This window comes from Hippoglossus hippoglossus, chromosome 20 (assembly GCF_009819705.1).
Source record: "Hippoglossus hippoglossus isolate fHipHip1 chromosome 20, fHipHip1.pri, whole genome shotgun sequence".
Lineage (NCBI taxonomy): Eukaryota > Metazoa > Chordata > Actinopteri > Pleuronectiformes > Pleuronectidae > Hippoglossus > Hippoglossus hippoglossus.
The window spans coordinates 14,523,234-14,547,644 of record NC_047170.1 but is presented as its reverse complement, the minus strand read 5'-3'; the positions used below and the strand labels follow the sequence as shown (position 1 = coordinate 14,547,644).

The 24,411-nt window shown below is 44.4% G+C and overlaps 2 protein-coding genes across 2 annotated transcripts in view; both read right to left on the bottom strand.

The window, feature by feature from the left end:
- si:ch211-285f17.1 (sickle tail protein) overlaps positions 1 to 19,461 on the bottom strand; it is a 108,817-nt gene extending 89,356 nt beyond the window's left edge. The window contains exon 1 of the mRNA XM_034571904.1: positions 19,110 to 19,461. Coding sequence (XP_034427795.1) covers positions 19,110 to 19,179 — 70 coding nt within the window. The 5' untranslated portion in view covers positions 19,180 to 19,461. The remainder of the gene's footprint in view (positions 1 to 19,109) is intronic.
- A 1,884-nt stretch (positions 19,462 to 21,345) lies between these two features.
- On the bottom strand, positions 21,346 to 23,343 carry LOC117754093 (OTU domain-containing protein 1). The gene has a single exon (XM_034572768.1). The coding sequence runs from the start codon at positions 23,137 to 23,139 to the stop codon at positions 21,838 to 21,840; it is 1,302 nt and encodes a 433-aa protein (XP_034428659.1). The 5' UTR covers positions 23,140 to 23,343; the 3' UTR covers positions 21,346 to 21,837.
- Positions 23,344 to 24,411: the final 1,068 nt, after the last annotated feature.

Here is a 24,411-nt window from a genome sequence, read left to right as displayed (position 1 = left end):
ATAGCATTTAGGGACGGATATAATTTGCGTTTCGTTAATTAAGCCTGTGATTTTAGCGCAATGTGATAGATCATGAAGCCAATGCGTCTTATGCATCATGTAACGATCCCTGAATGTCGGCACACCATCCAGGCATTGGCGTCAATTGGAAAAAAACAGCCCACGCCGCAAAAGTGCTTCAACTTCAAAAACAAAACTTGTGAAAGATGATTATCCGATGAGTTGAAACTGGCTCCGACAATAAAAGACCTGAGTGACAAAGCTGCCACCCACGAGATGCTCCGGCTCACGCCAGAGCGCCGACTACACGGATTCACTTTGGAGCGGTGAGTGCGCAGTCGGGGATTGAGACGTCTGCGTTGCCGATGGGCGGTTATGGAAAAACGATGGAGCAGAAAATCCCACAGGTTCTGGTGTAGCTTCTTACGGCCCATAAACGTGTCGAGGAAAGAGCTGTCGGACACTTTTAAGACGGGTGGTGGGCTCAGCATGGGTTGTCTGAGTGCCTCTGTGGTATTTCTCTAATTAACTGACTTTTCTTTCTGTGGTTTATTATTAAACTGGGGGCAAAGGTTACCAATGACTGCCTGCCCCCCCCATCCCATCCCATCACTAAGGCAGAGGAGTGCCTATATTTATCCAGCGTTAATAAATATTTTTATGTTGACAAGGAAATGAGGCTTTTTTTTTTTTTTAGATCACGAGTGGGAGTTAAATTTGTAAGAGAATGTTGCTGTCACTCAAGCGGAGAAAATCTAAATAAAAGTATGTTGTAATTAAAAGCTGCTGAAAATATTTTCTATCAACACTGCGATCACAAAAGTACTTGTATGTGAAATGAGACGACCACAGTGAACATTCACCAGACTCTGGAGCTTAATAATGTTTTTTGGCAAATGGTTTTGGTTTTCCTGGCTGGCAGTTTGATTATTTTATTCGGCCTCAGTGCTCTGAGACAAAGCTGGCAGCTAGTAAGCTGGTAAACATTGGTGAATTCAGCCAATAAAGAGCCAAATATTTTAGTTAGGAGCATAGACTGTGTACATGAAGATGGAAAATGTGACGAAGCCAAACCATCACCTATCCCCTCCAGGTTAACAGATGGGACATGGACAAAGCTAAAAAGTCAAAGTACACCTCGAATAAAATGTTCTCAAAGATGGTTTCTGTCATTTTAGGTATTTCTAATCACACTGGTGTTTGTTCAAGTGCTTATTTTATCAGCAAGTTTGGTTTAATTAGTTATCTGATGATATAACAATGGGGGGAATGGGGGGAAACGTCATGACTGTGGTGATGCGTCGTCCATCTTTATTTACAGTCTATGGTCGGGCGTCTGAAAAAAACCCACTCTGATGAGAGGGAGCCAAAACAGCAACGAACCGAATGAGTCAGGTGGTAATTATCTGTGGACTCATCACTACGGACGACCCCCCAAAAAATTGTGACTTCATCAGCCCCACCTTCCCATTGACTGGGAAGCACAAAGAGTGGGAAGTTTATTCAGGACTGAAGGTGGAGTGTGGGGTGGGGGATGTGCAAGGCAAACTGTTGGATGGGATGGGGTGGGGTGGGGTGTGTGTGTGTGTGTGTGTGTGTGTGTGTGTGTGTGTGTGTGTGTGTGTGTGTGTGTGTGTGTGTGAGAGATCGGGGGGGGGTGACCTGTGTGTCTATCTGCTGAGGATTAAGCCCGAGTATGTTTTCCAAGCCCCGAGGGGTTGGTTGTTTCTTTCCTGCATTCCATCTCCCAGCTCCCTCCCCACTATATCATGAGTCATTACTGACTGTAACATTCACTCAGTATCAGCGGCTGAATCAGTTAGTGACAGTGCACTGCGAGCTCCACCGACGTGTACAGACACACAACGGCATCGTGGAGCGTGGAGAAAACCAATGCTGTGGTACCAACACAGATTTGGGACCAGGTTGCAACAGTTCCTCTCCTGGCTTTTAGTGCCGCACCCCCCCTCCCCTCATGTATTTATCTCTGGTAGCTTGCTCTGAGTTATGTTACGCAGGATGTGCTGAAACCTCGCGCAGGATTGAACAAAGATATCTGAAGGTGTGCGTCCCGTCTTTCTGCTGTCGGACCTGATTTTCATTCATATTTTAAGTTAGATATTTGTTATTCAGTTTTTCTACAGTCCTCTTTTGGTTCTGTATATATATATATCTTTTATTATTTAAACAGCGCCCACTCATCCTGTTTCCCTCTTTTAGTTAATTCATTCACTTCTTAGTAATTATTCCTTTAGCCTCCAGAATCATTTTTTTTGTATTTTTATGTCAACCAACAACATCTAGATTTATGTTGCTTCACTTGACAGGCTTGGTCGTAACATCCACTTATCCCCAATGATGCATTACATGTCGGGACACAAAGACGAGACAATCAACTACTTCTTTCTGGGCATCATCCAGAATAGATAAAGTTGATTTTCCCTGAAAGATCGTAACACCGAGCGGCAAACTTGGTGAAACCTGCAGCGAGCCTACAGTCAAACTCGAAACGTTCCACAGAATAACAATTTCTTACCCGAGCAAACAATCAATATTTAATCACAGACTTAGTAGTTCACAGGCTCATGAAATGAACATCTGAATCCGAGTCTCTAACTGGGACACATACTGTATCTTAAATTGGTCAAAAAACATCAACAACGGCAAACCGAGCCTTTTTCTTTGCGACTTGAGGAGCTCTAGCTGTTGAGTGCTCCCGACACGCGGCTGCGGAAAAACTGTCTCAAAGGCAGAGGAGCAGTGTGTGAGATGATGAGACTTGCTGACAGTTGGGACCAATTGGACTTAACGCTCAGCCGCTCCCCGGGGAAACCCAACCAACATGTCACATGATCTGCTGCATTAAGTCACGGCGAAAGCAGCAGTGATCAACGGAGATGGGGGGGGGGAGAGCCTGCCGCTCATTCAACAGGTCAGAGGAGACGGTGGCCCAGTCAGGAGGAGCGCTGTCTCCGCCATTATCATCAACTCTCACTTAAACAAACAAGACAGATTGAGGCGAGTCGACGCCGGTGTTGTCGAGTCGCTCCGAGGAGACGCAACAACGCCGCTTGAAAGTTGACGCCGTTCCATCTCCAAAATCTTCACCGAAACTTACAAGGACAGTTGTGAAGCTTTATTGATTGTTGGATGCTGAACATTCACTCCAGTCAATTCCAGAAGGTTTGCAAAAGAAAAAACTACACGTGTCAAAGTTTGATTTGCTCCATCCATTCTTTTTTGGGATAGGAGGGCAACCTGCTTGTAAAGACATGAAGGATGCTCCCCGGTCCAAATCAGCTGCCAAGAAGCGTTGCACAACAAAAATGAAAATGAAAATCCAGACGCTGAGTTTAAGTGAGGGCTTGACTCTGCCAGAGCTGCAGGAGGAGTTACTGTGACAAAAGGAAATGTTTAGTTTGTATCTGATGGATGGAAGGATGGATGGATGGATGGGAGGAAGGATAAATGGATGGAGGGATGGATGGATCTCCGGTCTCACACAAGCTTCTCTACAAGTTGATGCATTTTTGCATTTTGGAGCTTCTGCCACGAGGCTCTCTCAATCAAAGCAAAGATAAAAGACCTAGTTTGATGATGACACAAAGCAGCGTGGAATCATGGTAGCCTCCAAAGTTTGTTAAAGATTTACTCGAGATCCATTTGATCTAAGAATTGTTACGTATCATATCTTTAAATAAATGAAAAAGAAATAGCAGCATTTGAGCTAGGAAATCAATCTGAATACATATGGTACAGTTTCTGTTATAATTGAAAGTGATTGAATAGACTCGACTTGTAGTTAACAGGCTACAGCTTGTTATAAAAGAAACAAGATTCATAGACACTGTCATGATGCCTCATCGACAGCAGGAGAAGCTTCATGCCATCTTATTTTGGCGAGGCCTGTGCATGGAAACAAGTAGAATCCCTCGTTAACAAGGGCCCAGAGGAAGATTGTTGTTACAGATGCTGAAACAGAAAAATGTTTCCCTCAAACTCTTGGCTCACACCAACATCACATAACAAAGAGCGAGTCAATATTGAGTTGTGTTGCGGCTTTTAGTGAGCAGGGATTCAGCATCAAGTCTGTGTCATCATGAATTCTCCCTCCTTATGTCCCGTCTCTGGGGCCCCCCTGTGGCCTTGTGAATCACTCCTGCTCTTTACTCTCCGAAACCCCATGCACTCACACTTTTGGACATGTGTCCCTCTAAACTCGTCTTTTCATCCCGTTGCCGCAGAGGCAGCGGCTGCGCACGGAGCTCACAGCCTGGTTCTGTCCCATACGCCTCAGCATTCTAGGAGAGCCGAGCTTCTTATCTGGACAGCCTGTCAAGTGTGTTATTGGAGGCAAACTGAATGCTCCTGCCTTAAGTGTATAAAGAGGATATGAGGAGAGACAAACCACCTCCCCATTCAGACCGATGTAAATAAGAGGCTTCTCCACTCTCTTTATGGCTTATTGATTTTTAGTTGCATGCCTGGCTGCAGACGGAGGAGGGAGCGATGGAAGGAAAGACTGAGAGGAGCAATTTCCCGAATTGTGAAACAGCAGCATCTTTCTGAGCAACAAAAAGCGGTGCCACCTTAATGGCACATCCCACGAAGCTCGCGGGTGAAAATTGTGTAAAAGCGTGAGAAAAAAATGAAAGTGTGAGTGTAAAAAACACTATCTGGAAAGTGTGGGCTGTTTTCAGACATTAACTCCAGGAGATGTCTGGAAAGAACAGGAAACAAGAAAAAGACATCTGCGTCTTCTACATGTATGTTAACTCTTTTTCATCGTGAGATATTTTTATCTTCCGGTTTCACGTCAGCCGCATGTTTGAAACGTCATCACTTGGTCGCAGTGAATTTTCCAGACATTTTCCTGATGTATTCTGACCTGATCTTACTCTGACATTTTCTGGACATTTTACTTGGGGGCCTGCAGGAAAAGTCATGACATTGCACACTGCGGTTGAAACCAAAACAGGGAGAGTATGAACAAAAAAGGTTTGAAACCTCCGTGTGTCAGATGTGGCTGGAGATCAGAATTCTCGTATTACAGTGAAGGAATTAATGAGACGAGGTTTCCAGAGTCAAATCTGAGGTGTTTTTGATTCAGCCGCCATTTGCTCAAATACACAACCAAAATATTTACCTCAGATGAAGAAAGAGAAAAAGGTTAATATATTTAAATCGATGCTGATTTACATGCGTGGAAAGAAAGGGGATATCTCTGAGATGAGACGTCTTAAAATCAGTAACTTCATCTCCCACCTGCTCGTCTTCACCGAGCTAAATTTGCAAAACACATAAGAGCATGAATTAATGCACACACACCCAAACAGACACACACACAGCACCATAAGGACCTGTTAGATCTTTTAGAGACTCATATATTATGGAGGAGGAATGATTGAGTTTTCTGTGCTGGTGCAGCTGCAACCTTGGTTTCCTTCTGCTCTCGGATCTTTAAAAGACAAACAGGAGGAGATGTTTTATTCTATGTTCACCATATGCAGCATAAACCTCTGCATGGACTCGACTTAAGAACATCCGAGTCTTGATGCTTGTTAATCTGACATGAGCAGGACAAATCCGACAGGCGTCACTGTTGAAAAGTGAACAAAACTGTAGTCTGTACCATAAACTCTATATAAAAATGGACGTAGACTCTGGGTCCAGAAAGTGAAACCAATGCGAAAGTGTCTTAATCCTGTATTCTCTCAGATGACCAGCAGAGGGCGGTTCCAAATTTCTAAAGAAGCCTCAGTCAAGCTCCACCCACCTCTCCTACCAAATATGGTGATTTCTGGTTTCATAAAACCAAGGTGGCGCTGGACACAAAAAGCCCAACTTCAAAACGACAGCTCACAAACCAATGGGTGACGTCACTCGGTCGAACCACTGGGATTTCTGAAATCCCAAAATTATAGATCGAGATAAAAGGACATATTTAAACACATAACTCAAGACTTAATGAGAAAATTCCACCACATACATTCTGACGAAGGAAACTTCATTTCCCAAAGACACATTTCTTTTCTCCCCCCCCCATGGGTATATTTGAACATTTGAGGTTAAGAAAACAGGACAAAGAACAAAATCAATTACCTCAATGCTAATGTTATTAACTTTCATGTTACCTCGAGCAGCAAGTCGATAATAATCCTGTTAATGCTGCTCGACAGTCTGCTCATTGACTGATACCATCCTTAATGTGGTGAAGTGTAAATTCCCCCGCAGTTAATCTGGAGGTTCTTCAACCTAAAGTGAGCAATGTTCGATACCGACGCCTCCCGTTCTACCATAGAAGCAGCGAGAGGACCGAAATGTATGCTCACGAGGGCCATTTCATTTTTGACCTTTAACATGTGAAAATGCCATTTGTCTAAGTGCTCTCGGCAGGGGGGGGTTGTGAATAATCTGCGTGTCTGTGTGTGCACATGCTTGCCAAGAAAGTAGATTTTCATCAGGAGGTTTTCATGGCTCGAGTCTCTAAATCGAGCCGACAGCTTTCAAATGAGCGATTATCATCCCCATAAATTTGCATAGTTTCACCGCTGAATATCGTTTCCACGCAACGTCGCAAATACATCAGTCATCGACATTATATCATGAGTTGTAAATCACACTGAGCTGGGACGCATGGTGGGAATTTCTTTTTTTCTAGTCTATTGAAACCAAAACTCAATTTCAAAGCTCAGTTTAACCTCTAAATCTTTCTAACCTATGTCTGCACGGGCAAGATAGATAAGAGTGTCCAGCCATGCAAACATCTCCACAGATCCTCATTAATGTGGAATTTCTTTCATTCCTCACTGCGCATCCCTTCACTGCAGAGCCGTGGCCAAGCGCCTGGATGGAAGATGACACATGAATATGAATATATTTTTTTCCCCAAACTCTCTGGCATGATAAAGGTTACAGGGAATGAGTTTAAAACAAGTGACAGTAGCATGCACTCTCGCGTGGCTGAAAGTGACATGAAGTGTGTGGGGGGGGGGTAGGAAACGGTTCGGAAAGAGGAAGTTCACTGGAAAGTCAGTGAGACACAAAAACGAGGAGGCACAGCAGTCACGACATGAGGGATGGATTGTAGAAACGGGAAGATTCCCTTGTTATTGACTTGGGAGCGTGTGAATCGTACAGATGGATTGAAGGAGGGAGGAATGGGAGGAATGGGAGGAGTGGGAGAATCAAGATTGGTTTGTACTTTTTTCACAACTTGCATATTGTTGGTTTAAATAATTGTGACCGAGACACGTGATCAATACAATGAGAGTAAACTTTTCACCCAACAGGCTAAACAAAGCAAGTGATGCATGTAATTACCCACAACCCATAGCATCTCTGTGCTGCAATTTCCTGTTACTGATGGAAGGAGACGCACCGATATGGATTTTTGTATATATTCTTTTTAAAATGGCAATGATTCCTAAGATGTCAATATCAAACCCTTATGAGAATGAAATATTTCTGATTGATCAGGCTCTCGTTAATATTGGCCCTTTCATCCGTGTGAGTGTACGGTACAGTAGTTAATGTGAAGAGGTGAATTCCTAAGAAAAGATGAGTGCAGCAAACACGAGCATATACGCTACACAAAGTACCACATACCACAACAGGAAGTCCTCCAACTCCACACACACACACACACACGCACGTCCACACAAATACACAAGGCTTCAGTCAGCAGCAGAGATGTGCTGAGCCTGGACAAATACAGGACAGAGATAAGCATCTGACGCAAAGGGACACAAAGTGATGAAGACACGAGGAAGGACGCATGAGGACGCTAAAAGGGAAGCTTGAGGTGGAGACGGTGTAAAAATAAATCAGGGCTAAAAAGGGCAATTAATCATGGAGGGGAAAGATGCAGGATTGAAGAGATGAAGGACGGAGGTGAGGGAGCAGACGTGCGAGACAAGAGGACTTGTTTTACGGATCTGCTCTTCAGAGAAAGAAAAAAGAGACACAGATCCTTTAGCTTCACTTCTCTTCATTCTGCCTCGGCCCAGAAGCTGCTGCGGGGAATAACGAGCTTCGATCTTTATGGCTCTCCTCTATGACGGTAATCCGAATTAACAGTCCAGCTCCTCAGCTGGAAATAGCAATGACTTGAGGCTAATTGTAATAAATCACAGAAGAAACGGCTGCAGATGATTGTTGACAGCCCGGCCTTATGAAAAACAGAGAGTTATGTCCAATTTCACTGGGAGGACGAGTGTATTCTGATGCCTCAACATCTGGCAGTTATCTTCTCAATCTCCAATCCAGGTACAGTTTCTGTAAGTGTCATTTGAGAGGGAAACGTTTGGAGACTCTGCTGACATGAGCCATTTTCAGACATGACCTCCCGGAGAAAGTCCACAGTGACAGCAGAGCCTCTCACTCGAACATTTGCGTTCGCACATGCACGTCCTCCGGAGAAAATACAGAGGTTCTGCGGAGTCTAGTGCACGTCTGAAAGCAGCTGTGGAGTCAGTACAGTGGGTCTTTGTTTCCATGAGTTAATTCCTCAATCGAAACAAAGGAAGCCGACCTGGAGCACTGGCACACACATGTTTTCGATCGGCCTTCAGTTTCAGACCTTGGGGGTCAGGGGTTAGTCGGGCCCACCCCTCGTCTGAAATCTGCCCTGACCCTTTGCCTCGTTGCAGGTTTGTGTACACACATGTTTCAGTGTTAGTGTCCAGTTGAGACTAAGCCGGAACCCCCCCCCCCCCGTCTTGAGTGTGTTTCCTGTGCTGTGTCGTGCTATCGGCCTCCCTTAACCCGCACCTCCAGCTTCCCCAAGGTGCCGATGAAAAGACTTCAGAGGCCCGATTCATCTGGGCCGAGGCCTCCTTAATGAACTGATGAACTCACCCAGGGACGCAGACATGCTCTGGGTGCCGGTGAGGCTGATTAAAGGAAGAGTGGGAGGAAGAGGAAAAAGACGGGGGGGGGGGGGGGGAAATGAATAGTAGGGAGGAGAAGAGGAGGAGGGGTAAAAATCCACCTCTCTGGAGGTAGAGCTGGTCCTTCAATCTCTGCTGCTCCGCGTGGAAGAGGGAGGAGGGAGGAGGGAGGAGGGCTCCGGCCGAAAACCCCGGAGTCTGATCCTCATTAAGAGGCAACAAAGAACATCAAAGTCCAAGGCCGAACCTCTATCAGTCAGGAGCACCCGCAATCCCCATGATATTAAAACTCCCAGGCGCCTTTCAGTGTCAAGTTCTGAGGCAGGCACGGGGGCTGGGGGGGACTCAGGAGTGGAGGGACTTTCAGCTCCTGCGGGTCAATGGAAAATTTGAGCTTACTTCTCCGAAACTCTGTGATTGGCCGATGCTGAATAAGCTTAAAAAACGGAGGTGGTCTGGTGCTGAGGGGGGGAGGAGAAGACGATGATAACTAGCAGCTTGGAGTGCACTGTTAACTATTTACATTTGAAAACACACATATGTACTCTTGACTATTGTGTTGGTAAGTTCAGAGTCTAGTCATCAGTCTAACGTGGACAGGTTTAAGATGGTGTGTGAGAAACTTTGACCCTGCACACTGCTGGGTTTCAGTTTACGGCGATGATAAATGATGAGTGTGCATTCCACCCCGGTGGTCCCGAATGTTCAGCTGAGCAGACTCAGGTCCCAACAACACAGAATGACTGGGGGGGCTGTTTCTATCACAGACACAGCAGGCATTCACTGCACACTGAAAACTCCTGAGAGAGAAAGTGAGAAGCACCCGAGGCCAGTAAGAGTTAGCCCGGTGCAAAAACATACAACATAAAGCAGCTCTTCATACACACAAATGCACGGATGAATCCCTCAAACACACGTGCATCTGTGTCTAAGTTGTCACATACGTCTTAATAAAAACAATTTCCTGCTGATTTGTGAAAAAGAAATACAGAAGGTGGCAGTTCAAACTGAGGGGCAGCAGTTTGAACTTGCACACGAAAAAGAATCATCAAGCTGCTGTGTCAAATCAAAGGGATTAAAAATGAGCACACTAAGAATCAACGCAGATCAATAAAATAATTTTTGACAGCCACAATCCTGGAGCATCTGGAGGTCAGGGAGAGTTTTTCTTTTTGGGATCAAACGAGAGAAGCTGCGAGCGGAGGACCGTGCTGACCTCGGCAAAAAGGTCTGACGGCTGCCGCCCCCTCTTTAGGCTGCCGGGCTCGGCCATTAAATCTCTTACACAACTGCTGGCCTTTGCAGCCGCTCCTGACAGCCAAGCCGGCGTAACCGTGGCGTTTAGCATCGCGGGCACAACGTCCTGTTTGATTGTTAAATATCACTGAGTGACTTTCTGCTACTGCAGCAGCTGCACAAGCTCTGATATTCCAAAGTGACAGGAAAGTTAAGGTGGGGAGTTAGACAGTGGAATAAAACCGTCATAGTAATCAACACTAAGTGGAGCGCAGACCTCCGCCAAGGCCCCAACAGTCAAGCTGCACCACACTGCACATTCAGAGATACCGGTCCCCTAAATGTGCCTGATGTTTCAGGAACATTTCCGGAACAATCGGTGAGGGGTGGTGTCTGGGTAGAGCATTAAGGAGGCAGGACGTATGAATACCGCTGCTGAAATCACGTGTTTTTGTTTACAACACATCGACACCAGCTTCTGCCCTAATCGCCAAGAGCTCTTGAATCTCTCTCAGGGAGTGCAAAACCTTTACAACACCCATCTCTGTCTATTCTAATTTCCTCATTCTGACATAAGGAATGTTGCAGATAGCTTTTTGTTTTTATCTGAAGTTCGCTGATCACTCATTTGTCTTTTGAAGGTGTTTTTCATCATCTCTGGGGGGGGGAAAAAGGCGGAAAGAAAGTGCTGTAAGGTCATTACTGAACTTCTCAGCACTTTCTGGATGTGCGCTCTCCTCCCACTGGCCCTCGCTGTGACCGCACCCAATCAGTGGCGTCCCATCCACTTATAAACACCCGGCGCTGAACCTCCCATCTATCACACTGACAGGAGTGGCTTGTGGTTATTGACCGGCAGTGGATTCTTTTCCCATCCACAGGCTCAGTTATCAAATTAGATACTCGAGCTAAATGTTTGGCATGTTAAATGAGTGGTGTCAGACGCCGTGTTTTTAGCTAAGTGAGCATAAATTACTTGTAATCAGGAGGAGCTTATCAAATACACAACGTTGCTGTGAAAATATGTTCAGACATGTGTGTATGTGTGTGTGTCTCATAAGCTACCTCTATCAGTTATGTTGAAATATCAGCCTGAGGCGTCTTAGTTTGTACAGATCAAGTATCTAAGCAACAAATTCTTCCCATGGAATATTACTGGAATGTAAAACAACATATGGACACGCACACGCACACACACACACACACACACACACACACACGGGCAGCTGTTGCAGTGATACACGTAATGCAAACATAAAGGATTAGTTCAAATCTTTCAGAGTTTATCCTCATTTGCCTCCTTGGAGCAGTGAGGTTACCAGGCAACCAGCAGAGACAGGAAGTATCTGCTCCCTGCCGAGATACACTTCTGCACAAGACCACAAATTATTGTTTTCAACATGGAGTGTAGATAAATATGAACGACATGACAGCTCCCCAAAAGTGAAGCCAAACTATTTTGATCGCCCTCTGGTGGCTGGGCTGCATTACAGGTCATAAACCTCTATGTTACAGGATGGAACGTGGACCAAACTAAAAGGTCAAAGTACTTGTCAAATACATTTTTCTCAAAGATGTTCTCATCCCTTTTATGCTCTGCCTTCTACAATAAAAAACAATGCAGACTGCAGACACAAGAGTTATTGTGTGGATGTGTGTGTGCGTGTGTGTGTGTGTGTCTAGGCCGACCTCTGTGGCAGTGACTGGGATCTTTTGATTGATTTGTAAAGTCATTAGAATCCCAGTTGGTCAATACAAGACTTGATATTTCAGCATGGAGTTGGAAGATAAACCTAATTATCATGTGCGCGCACACACACACACACACACACACACACACACACACACACACACACACACACACACACACACACACACACACACACACACACACACACACACACACACACACACACACACACACACACACACACACAATATTAACCATCAGGCGCACAACCTCCCTCACGTTTTCTCCCCACGTACCTGTTTGATATTTCTCTTTGAACATGACCTCGCTGAAACATCAAAGGAGAGGCTATTTGACTTTTCACTGGTCCGGGTCCAAATAATTTTTTTTTTGCTTTCTTCTCGTTACTCATTTTACAAAAACAGTGTCGCTGCTGCTGGCATCATGCATCATTAGTGCGTGGGGGGATTGCATGCAGAGACTGTTTATTACACCCAACGTCCCAACAGCACACATATACAGCCAGATTGTCTCTAATCACCAATAAAGAAGCACAGAAATTTCAAGAGTTGCTGCTCAGGGCGGAAAGAACGACCACCGTGCGGAGAGCTGCGGCCCCCTCTGAGAGTCATCATTTTAACAGTGCACATTCCCATCTGTGTGTGTTATCGGGCGTTAGGTCTTCCCAGACTTGAGATGACAATAAACAAGACAGAAGTGTCTGTTTACTCCACAGCCGATTCCTCGGGGGACCAAAAAAAAGGCGGCGGTGGGCACGGCAGCGCTGTTGTGTCTGCGCAGGGAGAGAGACTCCAGCTCGAGAAGCAGCTTTAAGCGGCCTGTGCTGACGGAGAGGTCCACGTGTCACTTGTTGCAGCAGAACAGGTGAATGCTATCATCTCCCTATTTTGCATTTTGACTCCAGCTCCACTCAGCGTTCTTGAGAAAAGCGTGTTATGCTTCATCACATCCTCTTCAGGAAGGAAAGTCATGGTGGGGTATCAATGAGAGGGAAAAAAAATGTAAACATCTGGTTCACCGGCACCCCGCTGCTGGAGAGACGGGGAAGTCAGGGGAGGATGGATAATTCATTAGCCATGCAAAGTCTTGTGATGCAAAGCCATCCAGTGAGTCAGAGGCGATGACTCAACCAGGAGTAATTCTAAGCACAAGATACCATCTACTATGTAATGTGCTGCACTCAGGGTTGTAGATCCCTGTGCTGTTTCATCTTCTCAAAATACAGTCTCCCTTTGACTCCATTTCTCAGGAGTGAGTTAATTCTACCTTCTCACTAACGCTTGATGACGGAACAAAATGTCAGACGTTATGAAATAGGCCAAAGAGAAGCAAAGTGCTTTCAGTTTCTTCAGTTTGTAACATTAGAGCCGGATGTACTCGACCGGGAGGATTTGAAGGAGTCAGCAGAAAACGGATGAAATGTGAGATTGTTGACGATTAAACGCCATCAGAGGACGGTCCCACAGTATATCAGGCTCCTTTGGAATGACTGCAAGTGTTTGGATTTCTAATTTCACCATCATAAATCACCTTTGCAGCACAATGAACACTGTCAGAGAAAAGTCTGGACAACAATGAATCAACACTGGCTTCAATAAACACGTCTTAAAGCCTAAAGACGTATTGATAATACATTTCCACTAAACCTCATTCACAAACGCCGATTCGAAAGTATTTGAGAAACAAAAAGAAAAAGCATCGACTCAAGGTTGCTGCTGTTTTATCAGAGAGCAACGCCCCCTGTTAAAGCTACAGCCCTAACATTGTTGTGTTTCACACTCCTGAGGGAAACTTACGAGCCCTCCGGGAGAGAGGCTTTTAATCCGCTGTGGAAACAGCTGTTAAGCATCTCAGGGGGCTGCCTATTTCCAGAAGGATCATCTCAAGTGCCTATCCAATGTGATCAGCATCTTCAGCCGGGACAGAGAGCGCACCAGACGTGGCATTTGACACCGTCCTCTGAGAGGACAGGGGCTCAGTAAGAGATGACAATAGTAGCAGTGAGTGAACTATGTATAGAAATACGTCTCAGGAAATTAAGGCCATGCTTTATCTTGACCTTCACATCATTTTGATTTGCGTTCTCTGAGAATCATGAGCCGTGAGGACGTCAGCCCACCCCCCCTGGTTTCTGCAGCTCGACACCGGTGCAGGCGCCATCTGCATTCCTGAGCCGGTGCACATTCTGTGATTATCATTCAAACACAGCATTTCTCTTTTTCCCCCGAGAAAATCGCCTGGAGTTTGATATCCATGTTTATTGTTTGTCCTGGACAGTTTGACAGAGAAACACTGATAAGTGATGAAAACAATGTGGTTTGAACAAGAGCAAAGTGGAAACTCAGACCAAGTGAGTGTAACAGGCTGATGGAGTCCACAGCAAGACATGAACTCCTGTTGTAGTCGTTAGACAAAAAACAAATAATTTCTCCATAATTTTATAATTTCTCATTAAAGTAAGTTCAAGCAAGCTTTTGCATTCAAATATGCAATTATCTTAAATTTTCCACACACCCAAGATACCACTCTTTGGTTAAGGTGACTCACAATACAGACTCGCAAACAAGCAGGTTCCTCTGGTAGTTGTTGGTGTGCAGCACAGTGAACCGGTTGTTATCATCAGTCACATGCACGCGAATATCTTATTTACCGCGGTGAGGAGGTAAGGCGGCGAGAGAAAATTGGTTAGTGGACAGGTGTGACCCGACACACCCGCTCAACAGCAGCTCTCAATACCAGACAGTGTGTTTAGGAGTCTGGTGCATACCACAGTAATGTGTGGGATTAAGTGTTTAAACCGAACAAATAGAAACATCGAATCACTGCAGATTAGTGGGTATATTCTGAAGTGATTCTCTCTCTGCCTGAAAGTCGCACTTCTAAGTTGCTTTACAGTTTGTTTTTTTTCCTCTGCTCACTTCTCTGACCTTTTCAGATGCAATTATGGAATTTAATGTTGCGACTAACAATTATTTCAATAATGGGTTAAGACACAAGCAGCACAATAACTGCAAAGTCGCTGATACAAATCAAGGAAACTGTTGTTGCTGCAGGTTATAACCTCTTTCTCTCCACAACTGATTCAAAAACACACATTCTTTGATTACCAATTCATAAATGAGTTGGATGGATGATCAAAACAGTTGCTGATTCATTTTCGGTGGATTTTCTAATCAATCACGATCCTTAATCGTTTTGCTTGTATATACTAGAGCTAAATTAATTTTTCTCTTAAGTATGTCATTGAAAATGCATGTGTATAATCCTGTGTATAATCCTGTGCATAAAGGGCAAAGTGACATTTCCTCCCACAGTGATGTGACGGACCAGAAGCAAATGCCTGTTGAGAGAAAGACTGAAGGCGTGCCGCGGAATGACAAGAAAATCTGGACTCACAACAACACAACTATTTAATTAACTCGGCCTGGCAGACAAAGAGACACGACAGCATAAGCTTTATGGAGACGGAGCCGCGGTGTAAGCTCCACTAACGACGCCACTTAACAAGAGTCTCTTGGCAGAAAGCAAAGCGCGAAGCGACTCGAGCTGCTCCTCGTGAAGATCAAGATAGTGATTGAGCTGGATGTTAAAGTGCTCCACCCTCTCCTCGTGGGAACTGTTACAGGCCTGATGGGAACGGAGAAGACAATATCTTCATTCAGATCCAATCAAGACCAAGGATACTCCTCCAGACGCTGTTGACATATAATCTACAAATACTGGTGGAAACTTGAGATGGTGAACATGGAGCAGCTGCCCAGGATGTAAAGCATCTCACTGAAAGACACACGACTGTTTTACTCATTGAATGTGCAGCTCTCAGATGAAGCATAATTTAAAAGTAATTACAGCTCCTAATTAGAATGGCACTCAGAGTGGATACCTCCACCAAGGCCCAACGCCTCGTTGTGAAACCACATTTAAATCTGCTGGATTCGGATTTTTATTTTGATCTGCAGCAAATTGCCAACACTTAAAGATATTGGTCCCCTAAGTTTAGCTCCTTTTTTTCAGCAAGATCCATGAATTATTCCTGGGGAAATTGGTGAAGATGTCAAAAAAATGCCCTCATCTTGCAATTTTAAAGAAAGTGAAAACAGTATCCTAGATCAGGCAAATTTGTCTGGATCCACCCCAATATGTAATGGGTTCTTCCGTGGCCCATGCTCCATCCGTCCACCAAGTTTTGTGGAAATCTGTTCAGTAGTTTTTCCATAATCCTGCTCACAAACACACACACACAATAACCAAGCAAAAAAAAGGACAGGGTGAAAACATAACTAAATATAAAATCTAAAGGACACTCGATTTTATATCAAACACTGTTCTCAAAGGTCAAAATGGAAAACAGGAACATATAAGAAACAAGGAAGCAACATGTTTTTCTTCAGATAATCCAGAGATCAGTCAAACGCCTCAAATGAAACTGACCTGGCACACACAGCACAGTTTTATATTGTCCCTGATACAACAGAAATAATCTTGTTAACAACTTGAACCACATCCACACTAAAGCAGATGAACCTGAAAACCTCTTTTTATCTCGTGACCTTCAATCTGCACTAATCTCTTTTTTCTCACTGCTGAAAACTGACATTTTCCAAGGCGATCTCCGGAGGTTTGGCTTTTCAAAGGTTCTCACACGTAAGTCTCATCCTTTCACAGACAGGTTAGTATTTCCACTTCTTAACTAATAAGCTAGGTGTTGTAAAACAGGGGCACTGTTATTAACACATTCTCTCTGTGCTTCTACAAAAAAGGGGGAAAAGGTTAAGTAGTAATCTGTCATGTCATTCTCGTCCTTTTGCAGCTATGTAAACGGCACGAAACAACACTCATTAGACATATAACCTGTTCTTGACACAACTTTATATTTGCTTAACATGAGGAAACGTTTTCCAGCCCCCTGGTAAAACGTCTCAGGAATAAAAAGAGGTGTTACACACGTAGAAGACAAAGACGTCGACTTGGAAAGAAAACGAGATTCAAGAGTTTTTGGCAATAGGTCCTGACGCAGGTGTCGATTAAGCTGTAAACAAAAACTACTATTCCCGCGTCCTGCCTCCTGGATACCAGGCGCCATCTCTAATCTGAATGTTCTGGACATGTTCCTGTTGTTGTGAACACGTCTGACCCTGACATACTCCAGTTGTGTTCTGAGTGAAAAGCAAACACTGGTAAAATGCTTAGACCCAATAATACAGAAATCTTACAGAAAGATGCTTCCGTTAAATGCCAGCTGATAATGAAAGATGAACTGAAAGATGCTACACTATTCTGCTGCTATCTGGTTATTTATATTCCCCACATTTAATATGAGGAGTAAATCTTCCCCGGGAGGTGGAGGCCAGGACAATAAGTCCAGCAGCAGAGCTTTGAAGTGGGTTCTGAGGTCGTGTGAGCGGGTGGATTGCTTGTGTGTGCGATCACAGAGGTGGAGAGAGAGAAGAGACTGAAACTTGACCCCACTGACACTCGCCTCTGGACAACAGCAGAAAACGGATGGGCTGACTCAGAATGCGTGGTTTGCTGCTGAAGCTGCCGTTCTGCCCTTCCACACACCGACCCTGTGCACGACCTGAGCTTTCACCCGCACACAGCATCAGCACTTCTCACCCTGCTGCGCACACGCATGTTACATGTGATCTCACATCACGCCACAGCAGCTCCCTGCATAGATGGAGACAAATACGCATTAACACGAAAAGAATAGTGCAACGTAGATGCACCCGGGCTTTGCAGCAAACGGGCAATTTTCCTATCGCATCCTTGCTCACGTGTTCCCGTCACTCAAACCCTGTCACCATGGCGATGAGCTCAGCTTCCCCTGTGTCTCGTGCTGTATAGTGCACCCACTGCAGCATCACACCTCGTACGCAACCACGAGCACATCCTTAAACGATCCACTTTACAGCAGTAAAAGCACAAAAGCCCCGGATGCGTTGCTCCCATTTAGCAGCCATTAGCGCGTCCCGCACTTAAAGACTGTGGGATGCGGCGAAAAACGACATCTCAAGGTGAGCGTCACCTTAACTGAGGCAGAGCGTGATGAGAGAGTGTTGCACTCACTGAAGAGACCCTGAGGAGGAAAAGTTAGCAGCGGCACATAAAGGGCACCTGCCACTTCAGGTAAGAGCAGAGAGGTGAGGAGTGAAGGGGGTCGTGGCTACTGACGCCAATGCAGAGTGGATCGGGGGTTTAAAGGGTCAACACCGCCTCCACAAACCAGGGGAGGATGAGGAGCATCTCAGGAGATCCTCTGTGTGGATGTCCGACTGAGGGGCCTCCGGGCCTTCTCCAGGCAGCCCCCTAGTTAAAAGTCAGCAGAAAGTCTGAAGGAACCGATGTGTGAACGCAGCAGGATTCATCACGAGTGAGTGGGCGTGTTGATGAGGTTTCTAACATGCGACAGAAGCTGTTAGCAAAAACACGTGACCTCCACCGAGGAATTCATACGCTGCTGCTCCACCCCTCACCTGAACGCTTATAAGGTTTCTGTGGAGAATCTCCTGCTGTGTTGTGCATGAGTGAAAGGTAAACTTCGCAGGAAAAGTCCCGACCCAATTCTCCAGACGTCCTCCGGGGGTCATGTCTGAAAACGGCTCTATGGTATATAAAGACTAGAGCTGAGCAATAAAACGTTATCAGGAATCATCGCAATATATATTTATCTATAGACATATTGCTTGTTGTGAAGTGAGGAGATATAACACATTATTCATTTAGATCAGATTTGTAAAATATTTTGCTTTTTATCAAGTGTTTGAGCAAAAACCTGTATTTAAACGTGAAAAGAAATAATAATGTGACATTTATCGTGATATTTATCGGTATCGGCTGATCTGAAACTATCGTCCGGCCCCAACAACAACATACATGTTGTGTGAGTGTCTGAAACAAGTATCACAAGTTCTCAAAGACATAAAACAACAGAAACACAATGAAGAAACTCTTTAAGGCTAAGTTACTTTGACGTGTAGAGAAGTGTAATCATGTATTTTTAAGGGGTTGAGGTGCTGAACTGTTTCCCATCACTGCAGACATGTGGTTGCATGAAGCTACAAGAAGCACGAGACAGAAAAACTTCATTTTCCAGAGATTCTGAGGAGAAAGTAGCTTTAACTCTTTTGCTTCCTGTTGTAGGTCTGCTCTGATCACTAGTGATGTTCTTGAGCTTCACAAGAGTAAACCTGAACTGAGCCTTTTTCTAATCTAACTTTAAAACTGAAGGTCAGCAGAGAAGCAGCAGCAGCAGCAGGGTTTTTCCTTACTGTGAGATCCGGGACTTCCTCTGCGGTCACTCGGAGGAAGATCTGCGAACTGCACCCGGTGTCCCGACATGTCCGGTGAACACTTCTCGGGTCACGGCTCCAGGAGGCGCACCGTGCTGTGGGCTGCTCTTCTCCCGGGGCTGGTCCCAGAGGATCCGGTTAACTTCCCGAGGCTCTCACCGGGTGTGGAGGTAACCGCCTCACCTCGCCTCGCTGCCCGCCACGCTGCTCTGCTCACACCGGCGAGGAGCCTCCGTCACCGCCGCCCCCTGTGAGGTGTTGACAGCCGGGAGTGAGTGTGTGTGAGCCGGGTCTGACAATGCGGTACCTGCCCCCTCCCTCCCCAACACTGTTCCACCAGAGAGGAGCAGGGGGAGGCTCTCTCCCTCCCCCAGCACTCCCCCATCCCTCCCCCCCCCCCACGTTACAAGAAAACTACAAACTTTATTTCTCCCGTCCACATGACCGCAGAGTGACGTCACCACTGTAGAGCTTTAATAACTAATAAAGTTTATTCAAAAGAGAGATGAGAAACAACCGTAATAAAGTTTATTTCTAAAGAGATTAATCATAACTTTAATAAAGTTTATTTAAAAAAAGAGGAAATTCATAACATCTTTAATGAAGTTTATTTAAAAAGAGATTACTCATAACTGTAATCAAGTTTATTTTTAAAAAGAGAAATTCATAATAAGTGTGATAAAGTGTATTTAAAAATAGATTATTCATAACTGTAAAAAAAACTAAAAAAGAGATGAATAATAACTAATAAAGTTCATTTTAAAATAGAGATGAAGAATCACTGCAATAAAGTTTATTGTTTTGATAAGAGATAAATAATCATTGTAATCAGATATATATTTAAAAAAGGGATAAATCATAACTGTAATAAAGTTTATTTGAAAACTTGTTATGGTTCTATGCACAGTGTCCCGCTAGCAGATTCAGTATTTAATATAAAACACCTACTCAACACCAGGGAACTTATAAGTCTAATTTAAAAAAAATCTATTTTATGAAATAAAAATTACAATTTCCCAGCATCCACTTAAAATTGAATCTGGAACATCTCATATTATAACTTCAGAGGTCTGAGCTCTGTGCAGCTCATTTATTTATGTGGGTTCAATAATAAACCGAGGTTGAATCAGATTGGAGAAAGAAAAAATAGTAAATATAAAGTTCTCTTATGACAGTAACGTTGCTCAAGAGTATATGGGGGGCTACAACGCCACCTAATGGAAGAACAGTGCAACGTTTTCATATGGAATCCAAGAGAGTGGAGGAGGGGGAGGAGGAGGAGGAGGAGGAGGAGGGGCACAAATATATCAATAAAATACAGTTCACACAGTTTGATACACAGATATTAGACTGTGTTCTTTGAACCTCAATGTTTTATAATATTTCTCTTTAGCACATACCCATATATTATCTAGGTAAACAGCATAGGTCAATTATGACTTAAAATAAAATTCTTAAATATATATTTTTCTCACAGATTCACAAAACTGGTGGAACAAATAAAGTGAAATGACAAAAAAAGAACAAAAGTGTAATTATATAACAAGAGGTGAAACTGTACACATATAGTCCGCCTATATGAGTAATCAGTGACATATTTTAAATCCTCATGGAGGCCTGAGCACACGTTCTTATTGCTAGTATGTCTTTTAGCATCTATCTTCATTGTTTGGAGGGATTATTCCATTATTTAGGTTTTCTTTGTATATTAATTGTTTGATTTGATTGATTCCACTTGTTTTTATCCTGTTTCAAATGTGTAAAGCACTTTGCAGCTTTGTTTATACAAGTAAACTACTATTAAATTAACTCCTGGTGAAGCTGTCTCCCATAAATTTGATAAAAGACAGAAACCAAACAGGATGAATGTATTAACTACAGGGACTTTTATACTGAGACACAGCACAGGTCCTTTCTAATCTCCTCATACTCCTGGACCTCAGCCACTTAATACACTGAGCTGTGCAGTGTGATCTGAAGGGAGGCTGCAGGCCCCAGGGTCACTGCATGCAATGGATTCCATCACTTTTCACTTTGTGACAGCAGGAGTGGAGTGGAGGAGGACGAGTGCCGCACACATGACCTCATCTCTGCTTTGATCTAACTTAATAGACGGATTCCGTTACGGCTACGTACGACGCACCCGAGATAACAGCTGATGTTGTCATGGTGACAATATCTGGAAATGTAGGGAAGCAAGTGAAAACATTGCAAGTCACTTTTCTTTCAAAACTTTATTTTGAAATTGTTTTGTCAAATGTCTTTTAAGAAGTGTAACCATAGAAAAAAACAGACCCTTTAGATTGAAAAAATGAAACTCTCCGAACTACTTTTGTGCAAAAGAGAGCAGCTAAGAATGCAAACCAAGTGTCTCGGTATTTGATAGGTTCTGGCGATGGCATCACAAGCAAAGGCAATATAGAAAAATAACTATTCTATAAATATAAATACTATAGACTCAACCGCAAATGTACAGAAACAGTATTAACTCATGTTAGCATGATCCACACCATCAAGGACAAGCTTGACACTTTCAAAAAACACAACTTAATCAATTAATCACAACTTCCACCAATCTCTCAGCGTTGGCATTGACAAAATCCAGAGTATGTGCACTGCACTTCCTTTCTCTCATAATATAAATCTTATAAAAATCATTTTAAGTATATGTAAAACTAAGCAGGATCAAAGTTACTGCAGATTTCTATCACGCAACCCCATTTTGCTCAATGTACATTTTGGATAAGGAGGCTGCCATTGACTTTGCCAGTTCCTCGTCTCTTTTCCTCTGCATCTGAGAGTGTCTGCACCAGTCCTCATACTCCGGGTTGGGGAGATGTCTGTCCAGGAGGACGTCGTAGTGACCGTTGCTGAGCCAACTCAGCCAGAAGGCGGGTTTGGAGGTGTCCTCCTCACCGAGATAGTGCACCATGGTGGAGACGGTGGGGCTCTCCAAGCTCCCCCCTGTTGTCAGGTGGACGTTGACGTCCAGCATCTGGCTCATGGCGAGAAGCTCGGGGTAGCCGGCCCAGGCCCCATCCTGTGCTGCGTTGATGAGGAACTCGCCTACGTCGCCTTCGATGATGGGGTTGAACTCATCCAAGTGGTCGGCGATGTGATGGACCGTCTGCTCCCTGAGCTCCTTGTGCCTCGTCTGGTCCCCGTACGTGGCCTTGCACACAGCTCTGTACAGACAGTTGCCATCTGGAATGATTTGGTACCTGTATTTGTTCCTCTCCTGGAGGTACTTGTTCTGCTTCTCCACCTCAGCCATGTACCGGGTCACTTTGTCGTTGACCTCCCCTTCTTCTTGGCATCTCTGTGGAGTAGACTCCTGCAGGACGCTGAGCTCGAAGGCCCGTCTGTCCTCTGACCCCGGATCTGCTTTGCCAAAGCTCACATCATGGTGATCTTCCTCTACCCTGTCTCCAGGCTGAGCTGCTGTGGATGGGACTGGCTCCGCTTCGTGCGTGGAGGCCCATCCGTTGGTTCTGGTGGGAGCATCAGTCACAGAAACCGCACCATCCTCACTGGAACACTGTTCCATTCTGGCTCCACAGGTGTTGCTGCTGGTGAACATGTCAGGGAACATCCCCTCTGTCTCGTTTCTCAGCTGATCCATCAAGTCCACCATCACATCGCTGTCCCTGCAGAGGATGCTGCCTCCCCGGTGGGAGCTGGGGGGTTTGTTTTTGTTCTCCCTCGTCACATGGACGGGCACAGACCTCTCCGATCCGTCGGGTCTGCGGATCAGAATCTCGGCGGTGGACGTGAAGTAGATCGGCCTCATGGATGACGCCTCGAAGCAGGAGAAGGCGGGCATGTTTGCGGAAGGAGCGCTTCCTCTCTCTGAATCCCCGTTGGCCGCTGAAGTGGCGTCTGGTTCGGTGACTGCCGGTTTCTCGGTGTCCTTCGCTCCGTTCGGTCGCTCGGACGCCGCGGATAAAGTTATGGTGAGTTTGCGAGACGACCTCGGGTAGTGTGTCAGCGCACTGTTGTACAGCTGCATTTTCACCGACGCCTTTATACCGAGATTTCAACAAGGGCTAAAAATACGCGGCCTGTCATCAACAACAGCAAAGTTGTAGGGAAGGTTTCCATGGTCCGGGTTCCTGTCACCACCGACGCTCACCGGACGCTTTGGGCCCCTTGCGTCATCTGGAGTTGGGGTCCTCCCTAATTTTAGCCCTTCAGACTGAAACAGGAGCCTGTCTGTGTTTTCACTGTCAAGTCACACAACACGAAACAGAAACTGCTTCTGTTCAAAGGCTTTCAGAATAAAACTGTTTAAAGGTCCAGTGTGGAAGACTAAGATCTATTGGCAGAAATTGACAATAAAAGAATCCCAGAGAAGTTTTCACTGAATTGTACAAATTCTTGTTGTTTTCTTTACCTTAGAATGAGCGTCTTTGTATTTACATCTGGAGAGGGTCCTCTCTACGGAGGCCGCCATGTTTGTTTACAGTGGCCCAGACTGGACAAACTAAATACCTTTTTGAGTTTTTATGACAAGTGAAGGCTGCCACAGGTTCTGCTTCGTGTTCAGAAGGGGAGGGTGAGGTGAGGGGTATTCAGCACACTGGACCTTTAAGTAATACAAATAATACACTTTAGTTATACAGCACTTTTCAAAATAAAGTGCTTTACAAAGTCAAAACAAGATCAAATATGACAGGACACAGGCAAATAAAACCGAAAGTAATACAAGATCAAAAACAAATAAGACCCCCAACACTTAAGTTATGGTTTATAGTCAAATGAAACAGAAAGGACATTTCAGAATATAAGATAAGATGGTGAATGTCCCTTGTACGTTTGAAGGTCTAACTACTGGTAGATGTTAGCAGATTTCTGGGACATAACTTCAGTTGTGCACCTTGTCTGTACACAGTCAATTCTGACAGGATGACAAAGAAACTGCTTCTGTTGAAAGGCTTTCAAAATAAAATATTTTCTTGAAGTTTCTTAAAAAATACAAATGTACCCCAGTGGTGGTTTTGAATATATGAATTATTGAACAATTGTCAACCTATAATTTTTTTTAAACAGAAACAAATCCTATGTTTTTTGGCCCAGCTCATCATACATTTCAGCCAGGATCCAAATAAAATACAACACAATTACATGTAAAATACATACAAATGTACAAATATAAATACATTTATATCTATACATGTATGTAGAAATCGGCATATCCTTATTGTGATTCAGTAATAAATCCTATGTTATTTGGCCCAGCTCATCATGTCATGTATAAGATATTAAATGTATTATTCAGATG

Excerpts from the sequence above, each read along its gene's own strand:
- LOC117754093 (XM_034572768.1), bottom strand. The coding sequence starts at position 23,139 with ATGCAGCTGTACAACAGTGCGCTGACACACTACCCGAGGTCGTCTCGC.